The sequence below is a fragment of the Mus musculus genome, chromosome 9 (genome assembly GCF_000001635.26).
Source record: "Mus musculus strain C57BL/6J chromosome 9, GRCm38.p6 C57BL/6J".
Taxonomy (NCBI): domain Eukaryota; kingdom Metazoa; phylum Chordata; class Mammalia; order Rodentia; family Muridae; genus Mus; species Mus musculus.
The window spans coordinates 14,797,965-14,817,822 of record NC_000075.6 but is presented as its reverse complement, the minus strand read 5'-3'; the positions used below and the strand labels follow the sequence as shown (position 1 = coordinate 14,817,822).

At 44.1% G+C, this 19,858-nt stretch overlaps 1 protein-coding gene across 9 annotated transcripts in view; it reads right to left on the bottom strand.

The window, feature by feature from the left end:
• The window catches only part of Mre11a (MRE11A homolog A, double strand break repair nuclease), a 52,472-nt gene that overhangs the window by 19,303 nt on the left and 13,311 nt on the right, over window positions 1-19,858 (bottom strand). For 5 of the 9 annotated variants that reach the window (XR_379107.3, NM_018736.3, XM_006510048.3 and 2 more), the window contains 7 exons: window positions 18,153-18,267; window positions 14,874-15,059; window positions 12,296-12,467; window positions 7,939-8,019; window positions 5,867-5,993; window positions 2,552-2,655; window positions 854-1,027 (listed from right to left, as the gene is read on the bottom strand). Coding sequence is in view for 8 of the 9 variants with exons in the window: in NM_018736.3 (NP_061206.1) it covers window positions 854-1,027; window positions 2,552-2,655; window positions 5,867-5,993; window positions 7,939-8,019; window positions 12,296-12,467; window positions 14,874-15,059; window positions 18,153-18,267 (959 nt within the window). In the remaining variant the exon portion in view is untranslated. Of the gene's footprint in view, window positions 1-853; window positions 1,028-2,551; window positions 2,656-5,866; window positions 5,994-7,938; window positions 8,020-12,295; window positions 12,468-13,969; window positions 14,059-14,873; window positions 15,060-18,152; window positions 18,268-19,858 lie in introns of those variants that run through there. The other 4 variants (NM_001310728.1, XM_006510049.2, XM_006510051.2 and 1 more) reach the window with 3 other exon arrangements.

Below are 19,858 nucleotides of genomic sequence, written 5' to 3'. Positions count from 1 at the left end.
AAGAGAAGTCCTTAGACTTCTAGATTAGGGGGCAGTGTTCAAAGAAGCAACCGTTTCCTAGTGTCCCCCACTGAGCACAGCACTGGCAGCGGTTATGCTGTGTATGAATGTCTGCTTTACTTACTATTTCCTCGGGACACCCCGGAGGACCAAGCCTTACTGTTGTTAGGAAGCTGCTTCAGTACACCTCCAACAGTGCACTGACTGCCAATTTTCTTGCGTTAAATTTGACAAACAAAATCCATTTAAAGTCAATGCCCTTGGTTGACTGTGGTTAAATATCACCTTCCTGAGCTTATTAGCCATGTATAGTTCTTGTGAACTCCTTTTTCATGTCTTTTGTTTATGGCTCTACTGAAATGTTTAATATTTTCTAAAGTTTTCCATGAGCCTTTGAATACTACACTGAAAATGTTAGCCTTTTCTTCTGTACACGTACGCACACTTTCTCCACAGTTAAACCCTTTTCCTGTTGACATGGCAATGTACTCCAATGCAAGTTTTTCTCGTCCCTCCTTGGTATGCAAAGGGAAAGCATGCTTTAGGTGAGATCAAAAGCTCAGTCAAAACTAATGAAAAAACTGAAAGAGAAGCAATTCTGCGCTACGAGCTTCATTCTGAAGCCTTCCTGGAAGCTCTGAAAGACGCTCTCTCTAGGACAGAATCCACTCAGCACCAGTCACATGTCAGACTCTACTGGCTTCTGCCTAGACACTGCCTTATATATTCGTCATTTTATCCCCTTAACTTTATAGATGAGGAAACCAAACAAATCATATACTTAAACAGTCGTGGGCCCAAAACCAAACCAAACCTGAGGACAACTCTTAAAGGCTGTCAGACAGCAGCTCACCTCCTCATCAATCTTGTCTTCCAGAGCATCAATATGGCGCTCCTTAAGAAACCGCTGTGTTTTCTCCAGCTGGTACTTCACTAATTCCTCGATGGCATCTTTCTCTTCCTTGTCCACAAACTCTTGAACTGCTTCGCCCATCCCTCTTTCTGTCAGCAGCGAGAGCTGAACATTCTGTGAAAAACAACACATTGTGTTTGATGCACAAGTCCTATCTGTTCCTCATCCAGTGACTACCTAAGGATGAAACCACAATCTGCTATGGGAAAGGATAAGCTGCCGGGTGTGGGATCAGCAGACAGCATGTTAATATTAAAGGGGCCAGAAGAAAAGGGAGGGGAGACAAAGACAGGTACAGCTAGCTGCAGAGACCTGAATGGCTGCCAATACCAGAGAGGCCACCAATGATTGCTAGAGATGAGGATAAACCATTGGGTTAGGCAAGATGATGGCTGTAAAGATGTCCCCAGCTCACTCTGGAAGCTCTGACTATGCTATATGGTGAAGGAGTTCAAGGCCACAGATGATATTAAGGCTGTTCATCATCCAGCTATAAACTACTCAGGTTGTCACGGGCTGTCCAGGCAGCCCCATAGAATCACAGGGTTCCAGAAAGAACAAGTGACAGGCAGGGGGAGAGAACTTAGAAAATGGCCAGGGATTCAATACTGCTGGCTCTGCACATGGAGACTAAGTGAAGGTACATAGGGAGCGCTAGTAGCTGGGGAAGGTTAAGAATTACACACTCCCTTACGATTTCCAGAAAGGAATATGGACCTGCTGATACCTTGATCTGAGCTCAGAAAGACCAGTGCTATCTCTGACCTATACAACTGCCAGGTAACAGATTTGTACTTTTAAAAATACATAATGGAGCTGGCGAGATGGCTCAGTGGTTAAGAGCGCCGACTGCTCTTCCGAAGGTCCTGAGTTCAAATCCCAGCAACCACATGGTGGCTCACAACCATCCATAATGAGATCTGATGCCCTCTTCTGGTGTGTCTGAAGACAGCTACAGTGTACTTACATATAACAATGAATAAATCTTTAAAAGAAAAAAATACATAATACAACTAGAGAAGTCCAAGTAGCTTCAGTATCATATGACTGTATCATGAAAGTAACTAAGTAAAAAAAAAAGCTACATTCAAACATAAGATAAGATCAAGACTTACAGCAGCAATAGAGGAGGAACATGACTTCTGTTAATTGTATTAACAATGTTCACCCAATACTTGGATACAAACTACCTCACACTGGTTACATCACAGATGCGCCAAAGAGTCACTTACTTGTGAATTATACAGTCCACACTAAAATCTGCTGTGTCACCCGTTCTTAAGAAACCATGAGTTTTGTTGATGGCTAGGGAAGGCCCCACAGACTCCTGTGTGTGAGTGCCTGAACCACACGGAGCGGCACTGTTGGAGGAAGGGCGTTACTGTGGGTGGGCTTTGAGGTTTCCGATGTTCAAGCTCCATCCAGTGTGAAAGACAGCCCCCTTCAGCTGCCTGTAGACCAAGAGCTCTTAGTTCCTCTAGCAGCAAGTCTGCCTGCATTCTACCATGGTGATAATGGACTAAACCTCTGAAACTGTAAGCCAGCCCCAATTAAACATTTTCCTTTATAAGAGTTGCCCTGGCCATGGTGTCTCCTCCCTCCAGTGAAACCCTAAGACAGTGAGCTCTGAAGAGTTACCTTCTCTGCAGTTTGGAAATACTGCTTTACGAGGTCTTCTACTCTAAGCGTTGCTCCTTCTGAAGCAGGTTTTGTGATGAGCATCCCAAAGTTGATCTCTTCTCCTACAGAAAGGAGACCAGAAAAAAACCAGCAGCTTCTATAACACATTAAAATAGTCAAACTCTCACCAACTCCTCAGTGGTTCCTCATGAATTTTAAGGAAAAAAGAAAGCTGTATTTGCTAATGGCCCTGGGGTTATTTTAGATTTGCTTCTTTTTCCACACAGTCCACATTAGTTTTCCTCATCTTAAAGGACCATGGCTCTTGCCACTGCTAAGATTGTCCCCAGAGCCTTCCTTTCAGGAAGTATGAGAGTTAAAACACACTCACAATAACAGAGCGTTCCACTATGTGGCCATCTGCACTTATAATAGAAAAGTGGTGGGCAGAACTTCCAGGTCCCAGAACTAATCAGGGCAGTATCGAAAAGTGCTGCTGACATCACACCACACACCCCAGTTCAAAATAAAGGAAGACAGTTTTACTGACATTGCCTCTCTCTCTTTTTTTTTTTCCTTTTTCCTTTCTGTTTTTTTTTGTTTGTTTGTTTTGTTTTTTGTTTTTTGTTTTTTTCGAGACAGGGTTTCTCTGTGTAGCCCTCGCTGTCCTGGAACTCACTCTGTAGACCAGGCTGGCCTCAAACTCAGAAATCTGCCTGCCTCTGACTCCTAAGTGCTGGGATTAAAGGTGTGTACCACCACTGCCCAGCCTGGCAGTGCCTCTTACAGACAGACTGTATTAAGTTTCAACTGTGAGCACCTGTCAGCATTCTCTGAGAACACTAACAGGAAATTAGATTAATGTACTTCTGGCTAAGTCCCTGTGCCGGGCAGTTAACAATGCCCACTGGGAAGGAGGTCAGCAACAGGCCCCACATTTGCTCTGCTGACACCTTCATGGGCTAATTGAATATGGTGCCATGAACAGAATGTGAAAAGGAAAGGCTCCTGACCACGAGAGAGAGCACACAATGGCAGTGTGAGGTGCTACAGAGGACGAGGCACACTGAGGAGGCAGACTCCAAATGCAGCCCTCAAAGGCCATCATCTGAACACAGAGCGAAGAATAGAGATGATAAACCAGAGGAAAGCCATTTTCCATGAGGGCAAGCCTAGGAAATGACTGGATGGCAGAGCCACCGGCTAGCTCAGTGTGTCTTGCCAGGTGGACGATACCTTTAGGAGTCCCAAGGCAGAGGGTTTAGTACAACTTTACAAATGCAATGCCTGCTCTGCATCTGCCAGACACTGTTAGCCATTTAAAACACAATTTTGGTTTCATAAATGAGGAATTTTAACAGTGGAGCTGATACTCATTTATACAATGGCACACACATATTAAAGTATAAGAGTGGCCCAAATAAGAAACTTTCAGTTAAGGCACATATAGGTGACATCATTTCCACCAAGCAACTCAAGTCTAAATAAAAAAGTATTACCCAACCAAAGTCTGCTGGAGATAAAACTCAAACCGAGTTAAGAAGTAACTGATTAAAACTCACAGCCAAAACAAGGCTCTTGCACATGGCTTTCTGATCTCTATCCTTCAGTATCTTGTGGGGAATTGCAGGCTGGTCTCCAGTGGAGCTGAGGTCTGACCCTGATGGTCATAATTCACCTACATGACGTGGTAGGCGTTCCCTCATGCTCCTGGAACTCTGGCCCCTGCCTAAGGTACCACCTTCCACAGCCCCCACAAGAGAAGCATGGTCACTAGTCACATAAGCAATGGCCCAAGCTTCTGACCGTCAGGCTAAACTCCTCCCCAGTTACCTAGCAACAGTGAAGACCATAACAAGTGGTGCTCAGCCCCCACCACGACCTCTCACTTCTCTATCTTCTTCCTTTTCTCTTTGTCCTCTCCTCTCCTCTTTCTCTCTAGCCTCCCCCCACCCCCTTTCTACCTTCTCTCTTTCTCCCTGCATTTCTATAATAAAGCTCTTAAACCACAGAGAGTCTCTGCTCCATCAAGGCCCACTGCACACTCTGGTCAGTGTTGGAAACTTCTCCCCTATTCCCTCTCTCCTGCAACCCTGGGGCTTTAGCAAGGTAGCTCCGAGGGGGGGGGAATCCCCAGTCGGGAGCTGCCCCTTTCTCCACCCACCCCCCACCCCTACCCCACCCCCACCCCCTGCCGCATGGGTCAGGCATGCTCACCTGGGGCCAAGTGGAAAAGCGCCTGGCAGTCCCCCTGCATCCACCTGTCCGGAGTACAAGAACTCTGGCCGGATGTGGCATATTTTTCCTCCCCCACTTTTCCCCAGGGCCGCCCCCTTTATTTTGTTCCCAATAGTATCTGAATCATGGCTTCAGGTTAAATTCATAGCATTCTTAACTTTCTACTTTTTTAAATTCTATTTTATTTTCATCTAATGTGTATGAATGTTTGCCTGAATGTGTATCTAGGCACCATGTATATGCAGTGCCTAGAGGCTAGAGGAAAGCATCAGATCTCCTGAAACTGGAGTTACAGACATTGTGAGCCACCATGTGATTGCTGGGAAAGGAACCTGGGTCCTCTGGAAGAGCAGGCAGTGCTCTAACGACTGAGCCCCCTCTCCTAATCCCATCATTCTTAATTTCTACCACTGCTGAAAATTCTCTTACTAGCTATAAAGGGAAGGGCACTCTATAACAAACATAATGGATACTTCTTATGAAAAAACATTATTTTAGTTGCTGACTTAAACATAGTTAACAGGGCACTAGGAGTCTGTAAAATTTAACTGGAAATGAACTATTAATCATCAAAATACCAAACTACAGAACATTTTTTACTTCAAAAGTCTGAAGTCTTTCTAAAGCACTGTATACACTAAGTTAAAATACTTAATACTGCAAAAGGTGAGAGCTTGCACTCTGACCGTTCATCTGTGGTAGGAAATAAACACGGATAGTGAAAACCACGTGTCTCAAGCCATGAGCGCTGTCACTCGCAGACAACGCCTTTCCCCAAGCCTACATTAATTGTCACAACTTTAAAAAACCAGAATGTAGCTGGGTGGATCGGTACATGCCTGCAGTCCCAGCACTCAGCACACTAAGGCAAGATCCAGTGTGAGGCCAGATTGGGCTACATAGCAAAACTGCCTCTAAAAGCAAGTAAACAAGAAAATACCCTAAATGTTCAGAAGATAAAATATTCACTTACCTTTTTTTTTAATCTAACATTACAAATACTAAAATCGTCTATTTTGTATTTATCTTACCAAAGACTGGTTTATACAAATACTGCCAGTTAAATTCCTTAACTTTCTAAAATAACCAGTTTACCTGTTTTTCCCTTTTGTTCCCTGTGCCTGAAAAAGTGGATGACATCTTTTGGGTTAGCGACTCGATCCACAAACTTCTGGCTAAAACGAAGAACGTTGAAAGGTTCAAAGCCTCCACTATAGTCCACCTGGAAAGACAGAATAAACTATTAAACCAGGAAACAGTGTGCCAATTTTTGAGAAATACACATTTTTTTTTTTTTTGGCCTCTATAGTCTGCATGTATAATATTTATGTCAGTCTAAAAGCTCAATATTTTTACATTTCCAAACTTATGTTCTGTGTGTAATAACCGTGATGATGTTAAACTATTTGTCCTATTGGCAGAATAATACTCAGGTGATGTTTACATAAACAGACTTCCTGTTCAACAGAACAAGGAAATGGCATCTCAGGATGGAACGATAGCCTAGGCACACAGCATGGTATCAGCCAGAAACAAGGTGCATCTTTTAAGTCAGTTTCTCAACTTTCAAAATAGAGGGATAAATCCTTAACAAAACATGCTCCTTACGTAACTCAGCTTATTCACCTGGGTCCCAGGGAGACAGCTGCAGACTGGACAAAGACAATGCCAGGAAAATCCAGACAGTGAAAAATGTCATGTCTGTGGGTTCTGAGCAATGGCTACTTACGGTCGTTTGAATGAGGTTCCCCCATCGTCTGAGGCTTAGGGCGCATGGCCTTCTCACAGGTAGGCTTTGAGAGTAAAAAGCATCATCTACTGCTGACCTGCACTCTCTTTCATGCTTATGGCTAAAAATGTGAGCCCTCGGCTTCCATACCAGCCACGGTGCCTATCTCCTGCTGCCTCTGATCCACCAGCAGACTTTAACCCTCTGAAACCATTTGTCTTGATTGCCTTAACTGTTGTGGGTGGCATCTCGCAGTAAGAGCTCACTTGCCCTTCCCCCTTGCTGCTGAGCTAGCTTATCCTGCTGCCACCGTCTATTCCTTCTCTTACATTACAACGAGCATTTCCAGGCTTTGTCCACAGACTGGGGACACAGTGGCTCTCCTGATCTGTGCACTCACCGAGTTTTTGGTCTGTATAGTGTGAGACTGTGACTACTCTGACCAGTAAAGCACCAACCTCCTGGACTGAGCACTATCAAATTCTCAGCCCCTCAGGTATATCCCAGGACTTCTCAAGCGGTAATGCGCACACAAATCTCTTGGGATCTTGTCAGAAGGCAACAGGGTCAATGTGGGACCTGGAATTCCACATTTTAACACTGGGGATGCCAAGGCTGCTGGCTTTAAGGCCATACTTCCTGAGCACAGGACTTACAAAAAAAAAAAAAAAAAAAAAAAAAAAAAATTCAAGACTCACTACTACCAAATGCTGTTAAAGCCAGAGGCTTAGAATGAAAAGATGGCTAAGAGACAGGAGGAGCTGGAGATAGCTCAGAGTAACTGAGGGAATTCAGTGGCGAAACCTGAAGCGAACTCAAAATTACCGGTCACCTGCTCCATCAGAACTTGATGACAGTGACTGTAGGCTCTATCTGTCTTAGGACACGGAAGATAAACACTCAGCAGGGCTGGTGCAGAGGGAGAAGCAGTGGGACAAATGAAGATACTCCACCCTGTATTCTGTCAGAGTGGGAAGGATGGGCTGACTCACAGGACAGTGCGGCTCACAGTAACCAAAATAGTAATGGGCACACGTTACATACAAGCATTTGTACTGTGGACAGAAAGGACAGCAGGAGTGAATCAGCATGGCAGGAGCACCACAGGCCCCACCTACAGCACCAGGCCGCAGGGAGTGCTGGGACAGACTCACAGAGACTGAATACATGCAATTCCTCCCAGCAGCTTCAGCAAGACCAAGGTGCCCACAGGGGAGCAAGAGGGCTGAGCAAGGACAGATTAGAAATGACAGAAATATGAATATACTACCAATCAATAAAGTTCACCTGAGATTAGACCAAGCCCACAGCTTCCAGCTTCCCATTTTTGCCTCTTCCCATTGCTCTAAGCACTTACCTTACTAATTTTCAGGAAAGTATGTTAGGTGTGCATTATTATAAAGCCTAACAAGGGTTGGTTAATGCACACAGCGCTTACCCGTAGTCGGATAAGAGGCTTCCCCGGCTGCTGAGGATTCCCCAGTCGTTCCCGCTCAGCACTGTCAAGCATTTCTTCAATCTCAGAATAAAAATGCCAAAGAATTAAACTTCGTGCAAACTGGCTGAAATAGTTTATATTCCTGCAAAGTTCTGCACAGACAGATCCTCAGCCACCCTGGTCTCCATCTCGCTGACTGCATCATTTAAAGCTTGTGGCCCTACCAACCTCGTCCCTTAACAGTTTATTTTACAAACATTCTGAGTAATTTGTCCATCTCAATCATAACTCCTTCACAAGAAAGTCTACAATATTGACTCTGTTCCAATTTCCTACTCAAGTTTCAACATGGGTTACCCTCCTTAATTTAAACCAATTTTCAGTGGAGTCACGTAGACTCTGCAGGAATCTATAGGATCTTGGATTGTCTACCTTGGAAAAGCTCAAGTAAACAAGATGAGTGTTTCCACTATGTACCAGATCAAGCTTATAAAATCTCAGAGATCCACAAACAAAAGCACTTATCCTACACTGTTCCTGAGAAAGCTAAGCTAAGGGCCAAGAAGGCAGATTTTATTTCCAACACATCTTCCCAATGGCTGCAGCTGTTTGCCAATCTAGTCTTTTCCAAGTGTGAGATTTTATAATGCTGCCCTGATTTGCCTGCCTCCACCTGCCAAGTACTGGGATTACAGGAATGCAGCACCATGCCTGTTCCTCAGAAATAATATCTACCTGTGTAGTATCTGGGGCTACTGCCTTGAAGCACATGTGGACATAGGGTACTTGAAATGTGGTTAGCACAATCAAGAAAGTGAACTCTGAGTGTATTACAGTCGACAGCCACTGGTGCTAGTGACTGCACTCCTGGATGGAAGAGAGCTTTAGGAGATCTGCTCAGTCAACTCCCAGTCAGCCAGCATGCACATGGCACCCATGCGGCAGGCAGTAGCACAAGTGCTAAACAGAAAGGTAGGAAGCTGGGCATGGTGGCACCTGCACACCTGGAACCCACATTCCAGGGGCAGAAAAAAGGCTGAGCATTTGAGGCCCCAGTGAGCTCCAAGCCAATTTAGCAACAAAGCAAGACTCTGTTTCAAAAACCAAAATAAGTTTAAAATACAAAAAAACAAAAAAAACAAAAAAAACCAAAACTTAACAAGTAAACCTTGTCCTCACAGGCATGAAGATAACAATATAATTAAGGACCATATCAAAGAGATATCAGAAATGACCAAATTACGCACAGCTTAAATCACTGTTGCCAATAACCACTCTTCCTGTCTGGATTCTTATGTCTCTCCTAAGGGTGGGGCATTCCAGTAATCTAGGCACTTGGGAGGTACAGGCAGGAGGTTCACAGCACACTCAAGTTCCAGGCTAGTCAGGGCCTCAAACCAAAAACCTGTCTTAAAAAAGAGAGAGAGAGAGAAAGAGAGAGAGAGAAGAGGAAGAGGAAGAGAGAAAGGGAAAGGGAAAGGGAAAGGGAAAGGGAAAGGGAAAGGGAAAGGGAAAGGGAAAGGGAAAGGGAAAGGGAAAGGGAAAGGGAAAGGGAAAGGGAAGAGAAGACCAGATTTTAGGTACAGGAACTGCAGCAGAGCTCAAGCAGAGGTGATTTCAACCCTTGAAACATTTCACAGTCTGTTGTATCGTGACTGTAGAGAAAGGGATGTGCTGGCTAGTTTTTACATCAACTTGACACAGCTAGAGTCATCTGAGAGGAGAGAACTTCACATGAGGAAATGCATTCATCAGATCTGGGCTAAAGGACATTTTCTTAGTTACTGGTAGGGATGGCCCAGCCCACTGAGGGTAGTGTCACCCTAGGCTAGTGGTCCTGGGTTCTCTACTCACTCCGATCTGTGCGGTCAGTCATGCTCCTTGCAGGAGGGCAGCAGTTGACATTGACCACCTATGCCCCCTTTGGCTTGGGTACCTGTTTCACAGTTCCCTTGAACCAGATTTCCTGCATGGCTCACAGAGGTGAAGTTCCTGCTATGCTGCCTCTGAAAGTCAAAGGCCGGTGCTTCTACTTCCTTTTGGACAAAGCTGGACACTTTCCCAACACTCAACTCTTTGATAACACTGTGGGTGCCTACCGGAGCCTGTGAAAAATGGCTTACCCTTCTCAGACGATGCAAAACCCTTAGGGATGAGGAGACTACCAGGACAATAAAAAGGTGCCCAGAATTCACTAACAGCCAATAAATCTCTTCCAAAAGGCTTGATACATGCCTACTTAAGCCATTTAAAAAAAAGAAAGAAAGAAAGAAAGAAAGAAAGAAAGAAAGAAAGAAAGAAAGAAAGAAAGAAAGAAAGAAAGAAAGCAAGCAAGCAAGCAAGCAAGCAGACTTAGCAAGTCATGGAAAGCAAGCCTCCTCCCTGGCCTCTGCTCCTGCCTGACTTGAGTTCCTGTTTTAGCTTCCCAAAAAGATTGTGATTGAGGACATACAAGCCAAATAACCCTTTCCTCCCTAAGCTGCTTTTGGTTGCAGTGCCCATTACAGCAATAGTATACCCTGACTAATGGCAGTTAGTGGCAGATCCTGTAAGGCACAGAACCCCAGCTGCTCCCACAGCAGAGAATTACCTGGTCAAAATGCCAGCTGTGCCAAGCCTGAGAAACCTTGGGCTGGCTGCTGTAGATACATCATACAAAGTCAACACAGGGATTTCCTACCTGCCTGAACTCAGGAAATGGTCACCAATAAAACTATTTAGGGATATTTGGAGCTAGTGGGGTAACAGTTTTTTCAGCTGCAAAGACAATATGTACCTTGGCCACAGCTGACATCTTTCTGATAGTGAAGAGTAACAAGGAAAACAGAGCTGGTAGAGACAGGCCTATAGCCCTAGTAAGCTTGAGTCTGTGACAGCAGTCACCTTGGAACATGCACACACTAAAGCTTTTCAGTTACGCAAGCCACCTGTTGCTTCTTCACCTGTGACAATGGCCAGTTGTGTAATCTAAGGTCTAGTTTGTGGGGGAGAGAATGGATTAGAAGGCTAAGGCACTCAATGGTAGAGAAATTGTATAGCATCTGTAAAGCCCTGGATTCAATTCCTAGAAACAATAAGGAGGAGGAGAGAGGAGGAAGTAACAGAGGAAGATGGAAAGCAGGAGGTAGAACCTTTCCATACACAGGCGCTGCATCTTGGGACAGGCAGTCAGTATGCAGGCATCAGTGATCACCACCATCACCCCCACTTCCTACTTTACATGAGAATAAGAGGTAAAGTCAAAGCTGGCAGAGTGTGGACTAAATAATGCCAGCAATCATGGCTATCAAGCTGCAGCCTATATGATAAAAATGTGCAGCTTGACTACAGCAGGAGAGCCAGAACCTCTGCACAGGCTGAGGGGTGGCAGCGGTCTACAAGGTCTATAACAGAAAAGGAGGCTAAGATTCTATTTGGAGTAGTTTTTAGGGTGGGAGGAATGTGTAATGGAAATTAGAACCACAGTGTCTTCTCATCTCCAAAGTCAGCATCTGCTTTCACAAGGAAGGTGAGCCATTATCAAACGCAGATCAAAGTGAGGAGATTGGATGTGTGTGCTCTTTAAAAGTTCTGGAGAGATGGCTCAGTGGTAAAGAGAACCAACTGCTCTTCCAGAGGTCCTGAGTTTAATTCCCAGCACCCACGTGGTGGCTCCCAACCATCTCTAATGGGATGTGATGCCCTTTCCTGGTGTGTCTGAAGGCAGCTACAGTGTACTCATGTACATACAATAAGTCAAATCTTTGAAAAAAAAAATAGAAGGTTCTAGGAGAGTTAACTGATGACTTCTCTATATCCATCATTCTTCTATGTAAGAAAAGGCTTTGCAGTTGGACACTCAGCCCTACAAGTCCAAGTATGTGTTCCCCTCTCAGGCTCGGAGGACACTGAGAAAGCCAAGGCAGAAGGAAGAGCCAGGGGAGAGAATGGCTGTGGAGCCTCATCCAGGCATGGCATAACCACTACAGTCATAAATTCACGAGGTTGCATGGATCTTGCACAAGACCAGGCACCAATAGGTTCCAAACCCAGGGGCACACAGATGGCCCTGTTTTAAACTCAATGAGTCATAAAATGAAGACACAAATATGAAAAAGACTTCATATGGGAGTCAAGGGAAAAGGGAGAGAAGGGGACATTATATACATGTATGAAATTGTCAAAGAACAAATTTCTTCAGAAATAAATAAATAAAAGAAAGAAAGAAATGAAAGATGATCTCATGTCCTGAGCACCAGCAGTGCAGCTTCGTGAGCAATAAACAGACAGCTTCCTTCTACACTGCTCAGCCCTGTAACCGAGGGGCAGTGAGTTTTCAAACAAAGCAGACTCCACTGTTGCCTTTGGAAACAGTTACCTTCTCCAGACAGAAGCTCTGGATGGCCTGGGTCACCTTAGGATTGTCAGGGTTGAACAGGTTTGGGTGGTTAGCCAGAACCACGTCTTCTATGAAGAACCGCCGCACGGTGCGGAGAGGCAGCTTCTGCATGTTCATCTTTCTCCCTTTAATGCGCAGCAAGCCTACATGTCTGCACAGAAGACAAGAGCTCAGACATCTAGTGGGCACCCTCAGGAAGATGAACAAGCATAGTCAAAGCTATCAACAAGGCTTGGGGGCACATGCCTGTGATTCCTAACACCCAGGAGACTGAGGCAGGAGGATGACAAGTTAGAGGCTAGTTGGGACCCTGTTTGTAAATAAAAGGCTCCATCTTTTCTTAGTTCTTATAAAATATTTGCTTATAAAACAATACTGTTAAAAATAGATGTTTCTGCCAATTTAATTTTAATTTTTTAATAGTAAAAAATAACATTCTTCCTAAGAATAAAGTGAACTCCTCCATCATTCCCTCTATCTCTCCTATCTGAACAAATACAGTTTCACAAAGGGACAACCCTGACTATAGTATAATAAAGACTATGCAGACCATGCCAGACAGAGAGAGCCACGCAAGCACACAGCTCGTTGCCATGCTCTTTGTACTGTTGGTACCATAACCATCAGGGCCTGAGCAGAGCTGCCCGTAAAACTTTCTACCAAAGCCCAGCTCACAAAATGTCAGCAACTTAGACTGCATTAGAAAGCTAGGCATGAACAATATGAACTAACCAGTAACTCCAGAGCTCCCTGGGACTAAACCACCAATCAAAGAAATCACATGGAGGGACTCTTGGCTCTAGCTGCATGTGTAGCAGAGGATGGCCTAGTCAGCCATCAATGGGAGGAGAGGCCCTTGGTCCTGTGAAGGTTCTATGCCCAAGTGTAGGGGAATGCCAAGGCCAGGAAGCGGGAGTGTGTGGGTTGGGGAGCAGGGGGAGAGGCAGAGGATAGGGGATTTTCGGAGGGGAAACTCGGAAAGGGGATAACATTTGAAATGTAAAATAAAGAAAATATCTAATTAAAAAAAATATATATATATATATAGAAAAGAAAGCTAGGCATGGCAGCACACTCTTTGATCCTAGTACGTGGGGGCAATTTGAAAGAGAACCATCAGTTCAAGGCCAGCCTAAGCTACATGGAGACCATCTTAAAAGCCATCCCCTAACACGGACACAAAAGAAATTAGATATGCTACAACAGTACATTTATAACCAGAAAATGCTCAACTAAGTTACTATGGGAATCTGCTTATATATAGATTTTGTTAAAATTTGTAAATGTCTACATAGTAGCTAATCTGAATTTTATTTTTAAATATTAGTCTTGAATTTTCCTAAAAGGCAGCAAAATCACCAACAACCAAACATTCTCTCAGTCAAAAGGCTTGAGCACATCAGTATAGCCATGGCCTTACTACCCTGCCAAAACAGAAGTGAGTCAAGTCAGACCTTTAGGGTCATGACACCTCCTAAGGATCTTGCCAACTGCCATTTAAGCTGTCCAAATCTAAATCTAATCACACCTGAGTGGAAATTCTAGGAGAGCGACCCTTCGAGGTTACAAAACTTAAGGCTGAAAGAAGCAAACTCAGGAACATCAACTCTAGGAGTGTTGCCAGTGAGACAAGGCTAAACTGGGAAGTCTTACCACAAATGGCTGTAGCAACAGCCCTGTTAGTAGACTGAGACCATGGAGGCTTACACGACTGCTCTCTGTGATGGTCACCCTTGTGTTCCCTGTCAGAGAGGGAGAGGGAACAAGAGAATCTAGGAGCTACAAAGCACCTTGGCAATGAACTGGTCCAACCCTACTCTCCCTTAGTAACTGAGCAAGACGATGTCCAGACAAGCTAAACAGAAACCATTCAAGATCATGGAATTTACAGAAAAACCTTTTCTCCCATTTTATTGTGGGAAAAAAAAAAAAAAAAAAAAAAAAAAAAAGGATGCACAGCAAAGTAAGAACTTTAGTAGTGAGCCCATTTTACCCGACTCCCGGATGCCATGGAGAAGTATTTATGAAATTATCTATTCAGCCACCTGCACACCATTCCCTATTATCCTCCACTTTATTTTTTGGATGTATTTCAAAGTGAACTACAGGCATCTGTACTCCTCTCTTAAAGCAGCATTTGTTTGTTTTTCATTTGTTATTTGCCTAGGAATAAATGAGGCAATTAAAATGAAAGAAAACAAACCAACCAACCTTTAAAACAGAGCAACTACAACAACCAACCTTCATACACAAAGTGACCTCAGGGCGGGTGAGATGGCTCAGTGGGTAAAGCTCTTGCATGCAAACCTGTGTTTGACTCCAGAACCCAAGCAAAGTGAAAGGAGAGTCTTGATTCCACAAAGCTGTCCTCACCACAGCACATGCACACCCTCACACACGTGTCTCTCTCTCTCACACACACACATACACACACAGTAATAAATGAAATTTAATAAAATCTAAACAAGCTGTCCTCTGCAGCCAACAGCACTAGTGTGGGATGCTCAGACATAGCAAGGGTTTCTGAAAAACTGACTTAGAATATTAAAGGACTCACTTCTTCACAGCTTCTCCAGGGGAAAGGGACGTCACCACTGAGCTTCCGGGCTGAGACACATAGAAGAGCTGCTGCTCATTTTTGATTGGGCCAATTTTACACTCATGTTCATGGCCCCAGATAACGAGGTCGATGAAGTCATCCAAAAACTGCTCTGGAATGAAGTTGGTGTTTCCATGCTTACTCCTACACCAAGATTTAAAGCAGAACATAAGTTCAGAGCAGCAAGGGAACTTCCTTCTCAAGCTTACACAAATCTTTTTTCTCCATTCCTGTCAGACACTCCCGAAGGGTTGGTGATTGTATCGAATTCCAAAGCACAGCCTTACAAACTTTCAGGATACAATCAAGCCAGAGGCATGATGGGAAGCAGGAAGCCTCCGGGTCTGCACTGTAAGGAGACAGCAGAGTTTATACAGAGTTCTGTACTGTGACCAAGTAGGGAAAACAAGAGCTCTGTCCACCTCAAATCTAAATTGAACCTGATTACATACCCCAAAAAGGAGGAAAAAATGAATTAAATCTAAACTTCATGATAAAATATCAAACTACTAAATGTTTGCAGTGCCTTTAACATGTTTCATTTATTAATTATAAATAGGAATAAGATAACCAATTAAATTAAGAGTTTTCAGCACACTGAAACACAATGACTTCAACTGAAAGCTGGGCTCTGAATTAGTAGGCCTCTTGAGGAGGGGGTCCATATGAGGGGACAGAGTGCCCTGCAGGGAAGGGCAAGCCTGGGAATTCTGCATTGAGAATAAGCTCTGAGGAGTCACAGTACAGCAAGATATGAAGCTAAACTCCAGAGCTCAGGGAAGGTGGACAATGAGCTAGGGGAGCAGCAGGGCTATGTGTTTCTTATGTTGTGTGTATGACTCAAACGCAACACAATGCCACTGTGCCTTCACAGAGCACACAATCTTTTCTGGAACAAAGGGATAAGGATGCTGGCAGCCTGCTGCAAGACTGCAAAATAATCTCTCGCCACTTCAGTCTCTCTCCTTCTGCAGCAAGAGCCAAGCTGGTCGTCATAAAGAAGCAGAAATAAAGTGCAAAGGTTGAAGGACACACACCTAAATGAGCAATCCTGTTTTCCAGAACTCCTACAGATGTCATAACAGCAGATGTGTGTAAGAATGAGAAGGGAGAGAAATTAATCTGTCTGTAAGAATCACACACACAGTGGTGAAAAGGGAGGGAGGAATGGAGCAGAACAGCCTTGAGACTGGCATCCTGACCAGATGTGGAAGGCCAGGAACTGAAATCCAGACACTGGACTCTAGTGAGAGTGTGCTCCTCACAGAGATGCAGGCGAGGAGGATCAAACGCTTCTGTGCACTGCATATAATAGACACCAGTAACAAATGGGACTGTGAATGCTGGTCAGTGTCAGAGCACTGCCTACTAGCATGTGTAAGGGCCTGGGTCTGTCTGTCTGTCTGTCTCTCTCTCTCAGGGCCTGGGTCTGTCTGTCTGTCTGTCTCTCTCTCTCTCTCTCACACACACACACACACACACACACAGTAGATCTGGATTAAATTAAAATCAGCAGGAACTTATGGGTTGTGGGTTTTTTGTGCACACACATGCAGCTGAGACATTTACATGCGTTACTATACATTAACTCTGTTCACTGATATATAAGAGATCTAGCATCAACAAGCACACCTAGAGCTCACATATGTTAGTTCTAAGTACTACCAATAGAAGCAATCAGAACTTATTGGAGAAGTGGTTGACTCCAAGGCAAGGACAGGAAAACACAAGCCTGAACTGCAGCATCTTGTGAGGTCAAGAATCTAAGGCCATGCTCAACAAATAAACAGAGAAACATAAACACACAAATACTCTCTCTCCTCCCTTCCTCTCCCTCCTTTCCATCTCCTCAAGGCCTTAATGATATAACCATAAAGAGGTGAATTAATGAGGAAGGTCTGGTCTTTCCTACAAGGAAAGCCAAGGACTAATATGGAAAGAACCAACAAACAGTATAAGTCTTATACCACAGTGCTAACTCACTGCTGGCCATAAACACTCGGCAGGCTCAAGTTAGTCCACAAAAGTACAATGGGAAACAAGGTATTCAAGCATCTTCCCCAAATACTAATTTCAAAATAGAAACCGGGAGCTGCCTGGAGGAGCAAGCAGCTCACCCTGTGAGTAGACATGAGCACCACCATCTTCTGCAGTGAGATGCACACATCACCACTTGCAGCAGGGCTTCCCACCTTTCATTATAGATCAACCTTTTGGAATAATGAGTTTCCCCTCCACCTTTCCCTGTGTGATGCAGTCGAGGCAGAAAAGGAAGTCAGTGGTCAGCAGTGGTGTAGAGGTTCATGGAAGTCATACATACCAAAACACACTGGAGACAGTCTCAGACTCATATGTCTGCTTCCTGAAGACTTGCACTGACCTAGCACTTAGCCTAAGCCTGCACTCAAACGCATCACAGTCAGGCCCAGATCCCTTGGTGTCTTCTCCAAGACTTCCCAGCTCTGGCTCTCTCTCCTATCAGCTTCCTGCAATCACTCTGAGCACTTTGCCTCACTCCTTCCCATGTAGGGGTCATAGGAGACAGCATGCTTACTCTGGTTTCTCTTCCTCAGTCATCATGGACTCTACCAGGAGAATAAATGACCTACATACTAGAAAAAGACAGCTCATCCAGCTATGTTTCTGAAAATGCATTCACATAATACACACACACACACACACACACACAGAGAGAGAGAGAGAGAGAGAGAGAGAGAGAGAGAGGTGGAGGAAGTGATCATTTCATCAAAAAATTGGAAATAAATGTTCACTGACAGGAGAAAAATACAACTGCAGATCAGTAAGTGAGGACCACGTCTAAGCACTGGGAAGGATGAAATTCAGTAATGTAACAGTAAAGCCTTGAGGTCTATAACATACACACGGGCGATTCCTACTACAGTAAGTTCCTTATAAGGATAACACAGTCACAGTGAAGGACATGGAATGGCTAACGTTTCTTAGGGACAAGAGAAACAGATGAGATGGTGACATTCCATGCTGCTGCATCAATGTCTGTACATTTATCTTCATGTCTCACCCATTCCAGGCAAACGTTCGTTCACAAGTACTAATACTTGTGAACTAGGTTCAGCCTGAAGTCACACAAAACGGAGAGCCCCACTTGAATCCATCATCCTGGTGATGGTGAAGGAGTCAGGCCTTTACTTAAAGGCCTGCGCAAATAGGTCTTGGGAACCTAGGTGCTTCACTTAAAAATATTCAGAGTATTTTTACCTGTTCTGATGAATCACAAATAAGTTAAACCATGAGTTCTCATCTTCCTTTGGTCTCAACATTGTTACTTTTTTATTCACAAACATCCGATAGAGCCTTTCATCTGGAATGGAGCCTGTGGAGGGACACGACACTATTTTAAAACTGTTTTCCTACAGTGGGTTTAGAAGGTAAATAGGGTTTTACTCCTCAATAACACATTTCTCAAAAGTATATTTTCCTGTTCAGCTATCTATCTGAATTCTGGAATCAATGTATAAATGGGATCTATTATCCCAGGTTTATTCACAACAGCACTCAGTTGAATTCAAAACACGCTTTCCATTTAGCAATCAGGATAATGTGAAAGGAGAAATAAAGGAACTCCCTGTGCTTACAGCCCACGAGAGAGATGAGATGTCTAACATCACCCCTCGTCCTCTCACCATGAATGTGAAGTAAATGTGCTTTTCAACTATGATATACCAATAACATGCACAGAAATAATGGATGTTTAAAAAGGATGAGATTTTTAAACTGTATTTTAAAGTATAATACTATTACATATACCAAGTTTACACTTTTTAGTAATTTAATGGTTTTAAATAATTCTTTTTATACTAAGAGACTTGCCTTGGTCTAGTAGAAGATACCAAGAAAACAAGTAACAAAATAATAAATTGGAGCTGGAGACGGTTTGCCACTTCACATGCTGACCACAGAAGAGAAGCCAATGACTGGATGGATAGAGATGTCTGGATGTACTATGGGAACTGTGAGGTGGAGCTGGGACAGGCCCTGCCCAGCACATGGGCCCAGAGTGCTGGTGGGGAAGCCTACATGCTAAAGCACTGGAAGGTTGGCACAACTGAAGGCAGAGGCTGAGGGAAGGGCATGCCGCAATGGCAACGGCTTCCCTAAAGCAGCGTATGTAGAGAAGCAGATTATGGATGTGAGGGAAACAGCGACCCCACTTCTGCCCCAACACCCACAGGCGTGAGCACTGTGAGGGACACAGGGACAGTAGGCGTCAGACGGACCTTACTGAAGGAGAAGGCAGAGGTAGGACTGCAAGAAGTCTGAGAGTGTGGAGAACTTGCTTTGGGTTTAGGCTGGAGCCGACACCAGTTAAGGACACCAGAACAGAACAAGATGGGATAATCTGGGAGACAAAAAGGTCACCGAAGAGGGGTGGGTGTCCCAGGTAACAGCCAAGACACAGTTGATAAGAAAGAGAGCAAGCCATTTTTCTGGAGACATAGCAAATATTGCAGACACTGAAACTGCCAATGGCTTTTTAAAGTCTGTCTCCTATCTCAGATTCAGACAAAATGAATGGGCTGTACACATTATTTCTAGCCTCAAAAATACCTGAGATACAAAATACACAGAATTTTAAAAATGTGTTCTTTAAAAATAATACTTAGTTTTTCATTCATGTACAATAAGGTCTAGCAAAAAAAAAAAAAAAAAAAAGCTTTCTTTAATCCCACTCAGGAGGCAGAGGACGGTGGGTTTGAGGCCAGCCTGGTTTTTACATAGTGAGTTCTAGGACAACTAGAGCTACATAGTGAGACCGTCTCAAAGAAACCAAAAGACAAACAAACTAAACAAACAGAAAACGGTGAAAAGAACACAGTGTGGTGCAGGGAAGCAGGAGGTGTAGGTGGAGATGAGGGAGATGAGAGGTCAATCTTGAGTATGGTTCTGAGGTGCCAGCCATGTTG